Source organism: Chelmon rostratus, chromosome 6 (assembly GCF_017976325.1).
Source record: "Chelmon rostratus isolate fCheRos1 chromosome 6, fCheRos1.pri, whole genome shotgun sequence".
NCBI lineage: Eukaryota > Metazoa > Chordata > Actinopteri > Chaetodontiformes > Chaetodontidae > Chelmon > Chelmon rostratus.
The window spans coordinates 14,092,253-14,103,288 of record NC_055663.1 but is presented as its reverse complement, the minus strand read 5'-3'; the positions used below and the strand labels follow the sequence as shown (position 1 = coordinate 14,103,288).

At 43.5% G+C, this 11,036-nt stretch overlaps 1 protein-coding gene across 3 annotated transcripts; it reads right to left on the bottom strand.

Moving 5' to 3' along the window:
* Positions 1–1,903: 1,903 nt before the first annotated feature.
* Positions 1,904–5,756, bottom strand: LOC121608355 (ankyrin repeat and protein kinase domain-containing protein 1-like). Of its 3 annotated transcripts, none has more exons than XM_041939612.1 (12): positions 5,645–5,756; positions 5,226–5,414; positions 4,796–5,126; positions 4,553–4,701; positions 4,399–4,448; positions 3,983–4,138; positions 3,260–3,342; positions 3,104–3,170; positions 2,951–3,006; positions 2,542–2,575; positions 2,138–2,380; positions 1,904–2,056 (listed from the first exon to the last, which is right to left on the bottom strand). In XM_041939612.1, the coding sequence occupies exons 2-12, from the start codon at positions 5,378–5,380 to the stop codon at positions 2,049–2,051; spliced, it is 1,332 nt and encodes a 443-aa protein (XP_041795546.1). In that variant the 5' UTR covers positions 5,381–5,414; positions 5,645–5,756; the 3' UTR covers positions 1,904–2,048. The 3 variants fall into 3 exon arrangements, with proteins under 3 accessions (XP_041795546.1, XP_041795545.1, XP_041795547.1); XM_041939611.1 differs by having other exon boundaries at positions 5,226–5,383; XM_041939613.1 differs by lacking the exon at positions 5,226–5,414 and having other exon boundaries at positions 5,645–5,749.
* Between the last annotated feature and the right edge of the window lie 5,280 nt (positions 5,757–11,036).

Sequence of the window (11,036 nt, the reverse complement as noted above, 5' to 3'; positions counted from 1 at the left end):
CCCGACCACCTCTTGGGCACAGACACACACGCTCTCTTCAAGCACCTCTGACTCGTTTCATACACACGAACAAAGTCCCAGCAGCAGCTCTCAACAGACACGGCAAACACACTCAAATTGCTGTCCAATTATAAACACTCATAAACAGCCAATGCTTTGAGTGCATGCTCACACAAACACCTTTCAGACACACCTGACATGGGAGGAAGCTGTCTTGCCATCTGTTTTGTGGCCAGTGCAGCAGTGACACCAAAATGGTCAGAAATGAAAGTTTTTAAAAATCTCGAAAATGGAGACCAGAAGCAGAGGCAACAAAAGTCCTTTAAAACAAAACTGTTTGCCCAGAGGAGAGTTTGTATCCCAGTTTGTCAGCTCTCATCCTTGGAGTTTGAGGCCATGAGTTTTTAGCTAACCTGTTGATAAAGCTGACTGCACCTGTGTGCTCCCCAGCCGGAGGCATGAGCAGCCGCTGGGGAGGAGAGTCAGGTCTTGCTTGCAGGCGGCAGAGCTTCGTCCCCCTGGAGGCCCAGAATGCAGTGCTGCTTGGTTATCTGAGCAGCTTCTCTCCCCTCCGTTCTCCCGATGCCTGCTGAGCTTAACTCTGTTTCTGACAGTAGCAGACGTCACTCTCCCACAAAGAGGATTGGAGGCATTAATACAGGATGGGGTGGGGTGAGATGGGTGTGTAGGGTGGAGTGAGGCAGGTATACTAGCTGACCTGTTCCGGTTGTATAGGAAGAGGCTAAAGCCATCCTATCTGACTGTGTTTTTTGTTTTTTGTTTTTTTTAAGAAAGACGTTCTCTTCTGAATGCAGGCGGAGGACTTGATGAGTCCTACAGCAAAACTATTGGCTGAGTGTGTAGTGACATTTAAATGTGATACTACATGACATGATGATGTGGTTCAGGATGATGATCAATAAATGTGTCTGGTGACTATGGACTACAATCCTTGTATATTAATTTGGTCTTATTCTATTTATTCAATCTGCTTTGTAATTTGTAGATGTTGTTGTTGCTGTGGTTTGTACACTGTGAAGCCTGGACACCAGTGACTTCTGTTGTTGGACCTCCCCTCCCCCCGACTGTATGTTCTTAAATGTATTGCACTACACTTTGCTTTAAAACAGCCTCCAGGTTGAAAGTGGAAGTTGAGGGCAGTTGGACTGAGGAAGAGAAGGATGGGTCAAGATGACACTTGAACACACTTTCCCCCCTCAGAGGATTACAGTCGTGCAAAGGTGTGTGGGACTTTTTTATTTTTTTTTTTGCAGAGCTCAAGGAGACAGAGCTGTGAGTGAGACAAAGGTCAAATCCCAGCATGCTGCTAGGCTACAAGCTTCGCTCCAGACAGACAGATAGAGAGACATATACAAGTGTCTGTGTGTGACGGCAGAACATGTTGTATTCAATTCTTCATACTAAAAATTAAGATTAGCCAAGGCAAAGAGGCTTGTAAATGCACACAGAAACTCACATTTAGAGAATACTGTCAGTCATAAGACTTTAACACCGCTATTTTAGAAAATAAGCATAATGAATGCAAGGGAAGGTTGTTTGTAAGGCTTTTACTCAAGTCTGCTCCATCCTTGTAAATCTTCATCAGATCACAGTTTGGATCATTATTCAGCGTGATCATAATGAACAACAAACCACAGAGTGAGACAGGAGAGTAATTTGTTGCCTGGGATGCCCTCGACGCCATCATCTGCAGGTGACTGACTGACTGCTTGTGACAGTTACTGAGGGATTGAACCAGAAAAGCCTCTTACCCAGTCTCTCTCTCTCTCTCTCCCTCTCTCTCTCTCTCTCTCTCTCCCACCAACCCCACCCACCCCCTTTGGAGGAAGCAAGCAAGTTTTTTCTTTCTGAAAAATTGTTTATTAAAAAAATTGTAAAAAAAAAAAAAAAATTCTTGACTACAAAAAAACACTGTTGTCAAATGCTATGAAATCACATATATACAAATTGAAAAAATATATACAGTTTTTAGAAAAGATCAAAGAGTAGGGGGAGATGCAGGGTCCATTTCTCCAGTTGCTTCATGATCAGCCACCTGAGGCACAAAAAAGTGAAATTAAAAACTTGAAGAAGTCATAGATTAAACTGTATTTGACTATTTCATCTGAGATCCTACCGAGCCTCTCCACTAGTTTGGGCTGATGTATTCTGAGGGCGTCGTAGAACGCTGCCTTGACCGTCACCCCTCCTGGACGAAATGTCCTCAGATAAAGCGTTCTCATTCTCTCCTGGCTCGTGGCTTTAGCTTCCATCACTGAGTAGGTTTCACCGTGGACCATGTCTCCAAGCTCCTCTGCTATTGCCATGACCTCGGAAACGCTTTGAATTAACTCTGCCCTGTTGTCATCGACGAACTTTGCTGTTTTAAGATATACACAAATGGCAACATGTACAGAAAGCGTAATTCAGTTATTGACGTGGCCGTCCAATATCATGCTCTTTTGAGTTTTTTTTTTTTTGATAACACACTGGAAACATCAACAAAAAATAACTGTAACTCAAATTTAGGACAATACTCACCTTTATCTGTATCACTCAGTTTTCTAGTAGAATCCTGTTAACAAAAGAAACCTTAAGTTCATATTGTGCAATTATTTATGTTCTAAATGTATCATACACTAGTTTCAGAGTCAAAATTATGCCATGTAGTACAGTATGATAATAAAACATTGAAAATTATATTAATTTCAATGAGTTATACCAAAAATAATATAATTAAAATAAAATAATATTCCCTGACATATCTCTTTGAATACTGCTTTTTTTGGGGGTGGGGGGGTGGGGGGGCTTGTATGTTCAGCATGACTGCAGGCTAAAGGTTTTTGTTCCCAGGACTCTCTTGATCTAATTGAGACTACCTGATTAAATAAAGAGACTTAATTTGCTTTTAGCTCCCTGTGAGGCGAAGGTCAAAGTGCATTTGGCATACCGGTAGTGAAGACCTCAGACTGGCGAAATCCATCACATCGGTTGACTTCAGCTGTTCTGAAAAAGAGGAAGACCCGTCATGTTTTATCGTGGAAAGTGAGGAACGTTGTGACATTAAACTCAACCGACGCACAAACCCGACTGAACAGTCTACCTGGTGTCTGAAGAGGAGGCTTGAATGCCACACTTTTTTTTGAATGTTGATTACTGGTTGGTGACTCCTAAAGTCAAACAGGGGGAAAATGTTATCATCATGCTTAACTACCATAGCACCATATTTAATTTATTCAGTGAGACTCAGGAGTTGTACCAGTCTTGTCAAGGCGTGATGGACCGCATCAGGAATTCCCTTCTTGTGCGTTGAGAGCACTTTCTCTGTAACTTCAAGGCACTCTGAAACAGAAGCCAGGTTGCATTTTAAACACATACAGCTCCTTCACAATGAATGCAGGTATTATGAGTGTCAAGCAAGTCTACAAAAGGCTCCTAAGCTCATTTGATTTAAGTATACACTACCATTCAAAAGCGTGGAATCGTCTGTCACTGTCGTTTTTTGGATGGTCTTTCGTCCTTTTAGGTTGTATAAAGGCCTCTTTAGAGCAGGAAGAGATAAAGATACCTCTGAGCAACAGTTAAATAAGAATATAAGAAACCACCAGTCACAGGAGAAATCTGGAAGCTCAGCATCAGAAGACCGGTTTCAGTGTCAAGTGCATAATAATGCCTTTAATGCGCTGTAATTAACAGGCATGTTACTACAAGAAAGCTACTCTTCAAACTTCAAAACAGAAATGCAACGTCAGTCTAGGTTCAGCACAATTGGAACTGGATCAGGATATATCAGCCAAACGTTTTATGGTCTGCCAAATCACAGCCCAGTTGCAGATTATTTTATCTATAATAAAGTAGTCATTGTTGAAGAGAAGAAGCGGAACATCAATGTTACAGGTGATTCCAAGCTGTTGAGCGGTAGTGATACCTGTAGTTCAGAGACTGTTCTCATTGGGCAACAGTGAGCATAACAAGTGCTTACTTTTAAAGGTGGGCCTCTCGCAGGGATTCTCGTCCCAGCACCTCTTCATGAGGTCGACCAGCTCTTTCAACCCCTCTTCCTTCATCTGGTCAATGTCCTCACTGGAAGGTCTGTCCCCCAGGGGGATTCTCAGTGCCACAAGACTGTAATCAGCCGCTACAAGACAAATGATACCATGAAGACACGCATCAAAACATACGCACATATAGTACATTGTACAGTATACACAGTATGTGTCCAGTTCACAACAAACCACTGCTTAGTTTAGTTGGAAAGTGATAAAATAACACAGACGAGATCAAACAAACTAGAAAGATTGATGGTAGGATGTGATTTAATTGAATTAAAGATTGGAGACCGGAATGGCATAAATACGGGGTGGAAAATGATCAGACAATAAAATACAGTGCACATACCTGGATAGGGCTCTTTACCAGTAAGAATGGACCAAAGCAGGATTCCGTAGCTGATCAAGATAGAGGAAGAGATGAGTTTTAAGGTAACATACAGTTCAAGGTTGTATCATATTCAGTCGTATTTTCATTGATGAGTTTTCTTGTTAATGTCAACCTGTATCTGTCAAAAGCACGGACAGGTTCGTATGATGCCTCAAAAGCCTCGGGAGGCATGTACTTGTATGAGCCTCCGGTCTGTCCTTTTATTTCTCTGTTGCTGTTCAAAGCGCTGCTGGAGACCCTGGACAGACCAAAGTCTGCTAGCTGCAGTGTAAGAAAGGAAGCATTACATTAAACAAATAATAAGTCAGCCTCATGTTAAATGTAAACACTACAGGTGAGGTTGGTGGCAGACTACCTTGGCGTTAAGGTCGTCATTCAGCAGTACATTACTTGGCTTTAGGTCGTGGTGCATAAGGTTCCTAGAATGGAGGAAGTTCATGCCGAGAGCCACTTGATGGGCCAAGCGGAAGGCCAGGGGCCACTGTGGAGGGCCGGACAGGTCATTCATCAGGGACTGAACAGATCCTTTTCCCATGAACTCCATCACTATTCCCTGTTGCATGGGTGCTCCCGCGACTGGCGGACATCCCTGATAAATTCCATAAACCCGCAGCACAAACTCACAGGAGGCCTTTTCCATGTGACCAGCCTCTTCACACAGTGCTCTCTCTGTAGGCACGAGGGGGCTGGAATGAGGAGAGCGGAGAAAGGAGAGGAGACACAAATTTAATTGTTTAAACTAAGTCCTGCAAGCTACAGAAGAAAAAGAAAATGTAGACTTTTACCGAGCACCATCACGAAGTATCTTAATGGCCACATCAAACCCCCAGTCCTTATGCCTGGCCCTGTAGACATGACCGAATCCCCCACAGCCAACTGACTCCCATTTGTCCAAGCTTTCATTACCGACTGGCTCAGCCTTGTGGCCCAGCAGTGCCATCTCCTGCCGAAGTCAAGTAGAACAACTGCAAACTCTATGATGGAAACGATCATGGAAAAAAGCTTTGTAAAGTGGTTCATTGACTGCTTAGATATTAGCTTTTATTCAGTACATTGTAATTACTGCTTACACCGTGTCCTTGCTTTCACATTCATTAGGGCGAGAGCAAGTTTCTGGCTGTAAAGATACTGACAAACACTTTCCACCAACGTTCCCCTTCTGTTTTGTTCTCCTTGCATTATTAAAAAGCTGGATTTCACTCACCATATATCCCCTCACGAGTTGTCCCTCACATAAAGATCCAAGAGTTAGTTTGTACCAAAGCTAGAGCAAAACAAGACGACACAGGTTTCACTTTCCTGCCAGTGCTGTCCAGCCAGCCTGAAGCTATAACTGAGAGGGGAGGAGTTTAAACTGAGCTCTTGAGTTGGGCAACGTCTGAGCAGACTGTATGAACTGTACGTATTGAAAATAGTGCAGGTCACATTTCCTGTTGGCATAACAAAAAATAAGTTTAAAAATAAAAGTAATTGTGGGAAAATATTAACTAAAACGCTTTTACCCACAAAATGTGGCCTTACTTTTATCTCAGGGAATGGCTGCTCATATCACAGCTAGAGGAAACAACAGCATAAAAAGGCCTCAAATGACATACAACAGCATTAAACTTTGATCACGACTGATTGTTCCATGGTGAAATAGAGTGCCAGTGCAAACCAGAACATTTGTTTCATTTTATTACTATTTATGTAGTGGCTATAAAAATGCTGTGACACATTTTTTAACTTCCCTATGATGCATGAGTGGTTGCAGGCTTGCACTGTGAGAGGAAGTGATGAACAGCAGAATGAACAGGGTGGTGGTGTGGTTAGAAAAAAAGCTCTCAAATCCTTTAATCTATGTCAGACTGTCAAGATTTCTGAGACTGCATCGTTTCTATTAGTCATTACTGACTGAGCTTTAATACAGATGAAGAATGCACATGTGATCTCTGATTAAGCCAACAAATAAGTACAAGTAGTTTCTGTGATGTGGGGATCCGCAGTTTTTCCTGTCCTTTTCCTGTCTTTGTGTTTCCCTCTCCCTCTGTCCCCCGTCTGTCTCCCCCCTGTCTGTTGTGTATGTGTGTGTCTCACTGCAGAACGTGGCTGGCTGGTTTGGTCCGGCCTCCTCCTCTCCTGAGTACACCTGCTCGCAATCAGACAATCGAGACTCACCTGCTGCCACAGTATATAAGCACTGGGTTTCCACCTAGTACTAGTTGAGTTGTCAGTTCATCTACGTGGTAGCGACTGAGACCCTCTTATGTATTTTTGATACCTTTTCCCTGTCTGCTGGCTTCTCTTCTTTTTTGGTGTCAAACCATTCCCTGCTTCGGACCGTGCCCTGTCTGTCAGTGCCTTATGAGTCTACTGGATTTGGACACTCTTCCGGCCTATTCACTCTCAGTTGTCTCTCCAGTTTTTGTGTGGAAGTTCTGGATTTGTCTGTTGCACGTTCTTTGAAGAACTCATTAAACCCCATTGACTTTTTACTCAACTCCTGCCTCCCTTGTCTGAGTTTCGCATATGGGTGCGTTTTTAGAAAAAAAACGGGCAAAAGATCTTGTGAATAAATTATGTACTAGGGATTTTAACCTGCAGCTACTATTTAAATAAAAGTAATTATATAATTAATAGATTCAAACTTTTAATTGTGAAAAACATATTACAGGTATACAGAAACAGCAATGTGATTTCTTTATTGCAGCCTGTAAAAGACCTTTAAAGGTATTCAAACAAGGGAGTGCTTCTTAGGTGGTAATATTTTGCAGTTTATTCCATGCCCAGGGTGCAGAAAAAGAGAAATCAGAGTTCTGAGTAGCACCCTGGGAACATTTAGCATGAAAAGATCCGATTGGTAGACCTTGTTCCGTAGTTGTGGGTCTGAAAGGATGAAAGGTTTGAAATATTGACCTAACATTTACTTAACAGTGTCTTGGCAATACATAGCAACATGTATATTTTCCTCCTCTGGTACAGAGACGGACATCCTTATAAACTGTAATGGGTAGCATGCACTTCTTACAAAACATCATGCAGGATGATGCAGAATCCATCAAGATGCGCACATGTTAGTCACATTATCATAGTCTGATAGATATAGAAATGAGCTTGGCACAATTTTTCCTTCTGGTCTCAAATGGAAAGTTTTTTAAACAGAAATTAGACAGTTTTTCAATAGATTAGGAATACGCACATTAAAAGGCAACTTTTCATCAAGGCATATGCCTACATATTTGTAGGAAGTGAGTCTTTCATACCTTTTTAAGGTCAAGATAGTGGGATCAGCTGCCTCAGAGCAAAGACGAATGAAGGTCGAATATTTGGCCTTTTTTGAATTTAGGATCTGTTTTAGTTTTAGCAATGAAAGCTGCAGTGATTGAAAAGCATCCCGCAAGGTCTCTGATCTTGATTACCCTCCACGTGTTAAATTGTCCGCGTCTCCTTTGTCTTGTGCCAGTGGGTTTTTGTCCTATGGTTGATTCACCCGTGCTTCCCCTGTTCACAGCCACTGCCACAGAATTATTGGCTACGTGTCCTTTGATCCTCTTTGTGAGTGTTTTTCGTTGTAATTTCTATAGTCTAGTTTTGTTTGTATTTCTCGCTAGTTTAGCCGATTTTCAGTTCTTTGTTAGATTGTGTTTTTGTTTCGTTTATTGTTCATAGTAGTGTTTTTGCCTCCATGTTTTAGGAGAGATCTCTTGTTCTGTTGTTTTGTTAGTTTAGTCTTTTGATTATTCATAGCCGTTTTGTTTCTTCCTCCTTCGGAAGCGTTGTTCTTCATTTTATACATTCTTTATTTATCCTCCTTGTGGAGCGTTTTTTTATTACTTTATTGTTTTGTTCAGGATATTTCTAGTAAGAATTACCTAGAGTAATTTCATAGCCTTTTTGGTTACACTCTGCGCAGAGATCTCTGAACACTGTTAAATAAATCTGTGATTCTGCATCTGAGTCCTCATTCCAGTATCGGCCTGACACTCAATATTCAAAGCTGAGCTGGTGCTACGTGATTGCGCTTCTTGCTTTTATTCAGGTTATAGCTTTCATCAATTGTATGATCACATGATTTCCGAACTTCTGGTATCTCTCTCTCATTACTTCTCTTTATCTGATGCTCCCTCATGCACAAGACAAAATCTACGCCGCCACTGTTTTCTGTCTAAATTATTAATGTCCAACACTGCTTTAAAAAAACAAAAAAATCCCAGTCTGGAGCAAAGGTGTCCGTGAACATGACAGATACAGTGGATCTAATTCATATGTGCGGAATCACACATGCACACATGCATGATTAAGTGAGGTGAGGTGCACTTACTCACATCCCATGCTGCCTTGCTGCTTCAGCCGGCATCGATAGGCGCGGTCTGCTCTCGCTCGCTGCATTTCCATTGCTCTTTCCCCTCCCTCTTCTCCACCCACCTTCATTTACGCTCGGCACGGCGTGGACCTCTCTCACCAGTGGCTGCTCTCTCCACCACATCTCTCTCCTCCTGGCTGCCTTTTACCTCATCCTATGTCCTTTGGAAACTGTCCGTTATACTCTCCTTTATTTGCTTCCCTCTCTGCCCTTGTCTCATGTTGGTGATATATGAAGCAGGGGCTGTAAGTCTAAAGGGGATCTCTCTCTGCACTGGATCTCTTAGTGGGGAGGTGAGGTGAGCATCTATCTTTGCCATCACAGTGGAGGAGTGCTTGACACTGGAGGAGCATCTCTGTTGCAGGTTACACCCTCTGGAGCAGCGACAGGACGGCCTCTGGAGAAAGACTGAAAACCCCACATGCACGCCGGGATGTGCTTTGTGTTGTGAGGAGAGTAGACTGCAAAAAGGGAGGCAGAAGGCAGCAACAGAGGGAGGGGAGCATTTAGCAAGAGGCACCCGAGTCACAGGGGTTTGGGGGAGGTGGGCGTGGGTTCTGCGGGGAGTGTTTTAAAAGTGAAAGGAGGAGTGGGGGGGGGAGGTCTGCTCTGCTCTCAGATCAAAGAACTGGAAGAAGGAGGGTTGCTTTTCGCTCAGTCTGAAGAGTCGCAGAGAAACCGGGGAGTCACAGGCTCTCCAGGGACTGTGGCATTACAATCAGACCAGAGGCTGTCTGCAGCACTGACTGAGAGACAGAGGTGGTTAAGGACACAGAGAGGGGGGGCAGTCAAAGGACTTCATCTGGGCAGAGGTGAGCCCGCTCCCTGAGTGAAGACGAACAAGGAAGGGGACAACGAAGAGTCCCTTCAGGAAATTGCCGACATTCCCTTTTCACAAGAGTCTATAGGAGGATCCCATCATGGCTGTCCAACTCATGCCTGAATCAGCCGTGTGTTTGCTCATGGTGAGTCTCGGAGGAGTATAGTATTTCCGGCGCTGTCTACTGTCTGTCTTTGTTTCTTCTTTCTTTCTCTGCTGTGGCTTTCTCTCATCACTCTCTCTGCATGGCAAATGCCCCTGCAGCCACTAAAGCAGGAGGTGAGCTGTCATCTCATTAGAAGAGATCTTCCTAATTTCCTCCTCCTCTTTACTACAAGCCTAAAATCTTCCGCTAACTTCCCAGTGAGGCTCAGGGGCTGCTTTCCGAACTAAAGAAAAGTGTGTCCTTTTGCATCCAACTCAGAAAACTCTCGCTTTTGTCTAACTCCTCCACGTGTTCAACTACTGCAGTGGTCAAGTGTGGGACGAATCCCTCACAGACTAATGCAGGGACGGGGGATGCGGTGCTGAATGTGGTGGCTGTGCATGTTGCAGATAGATGTCATTTAATGTATCTTATTGTACTGGTGTCAGCAACATGACACGTGTGTCTGCAGCGCATGTAAATAAGTTGCTAAAGGGATGTTGTGTGTGTGTTTGAAAGAGATCAGTGTGCCATCATTTCCCGTCTTCGAGACTGAATCAATTTAATTACACATTATAGAGAAAGCAGTTTTCCTGCAGCCCACGGCAGAGGATTTGCAGGATCTTGTTAGTGTAGAATCCAGTCTCTCACTGACATGAAACAGATTGGCTTGGCTCACCCTGGTTCAGATCTGGCCATAGAGAGCGATGAAACAGAAACACGCAACATGCTTAAATCCATTGAACTCCTCTCTCCCCTCTGTCCAGCCGCACAGTGAGACAATGGCAGTGTGGCTTTGCTGCATGTGTAGAATACAGATAAGGCTCACACTCCTCTTATGATGAGCTTCAATGAATTGAATGTACGCAGGCTGACTTTGTGTAAGAGAGCCTGTTCTGCTCATTCTCATTCTATAGTGTTGGCATTCTGCGGTCCCAGGGGGAGTCATGCATCGCCGCACTACCTGCTATCTCCACCTGTCATGGCTGTCTGTTACTATGGCGATAGGCCATGCACCCCACTCCAGGGAGAGTTAGCAGGGGAGGGAGCGGGGTGGGAGAAAAGTGTCTGAGATGATGGACAGGGCAGAGGGAGGAAGGTGAAAAAGGAAGTGTGAGTGATGAGGAATAGAAGGAGAGGGAGGGAATAAGAAAAGGGGATGGAAGTGAAACTGGTCTTCTATTTCCACAGAAAGTAGCATACTACAACAGCTATTTCCACCTTTAGGATTGGTCCCACCAAAATAGACTCACCTTGAGGTTTTTTTTTTTTCTGACCTTGTGTGGCAT

What these genes read in the sequence shown, in the direction of transcription:
- LOC121608355 (XM_041939611.1), bottom strand. An exon ending in CGAGAGGCCCACCTTTAAAA is followed by an intron (nt 3,343 to 3,982) that starts GTAAGCACTTGT and finishes CTTCTGTTTCAG; the next exon opens with AGTGCCTTGAAGTTACAGAG. An exon ending in ACTGAGTGATACAGATAAAG is followed by an intron (nt 2,381 to 2,541) that starts GTGAGTATTGTC and finishes ATCTTAAAACAG; the next exon opens with CAAAGTTCGTCGATGACAAC.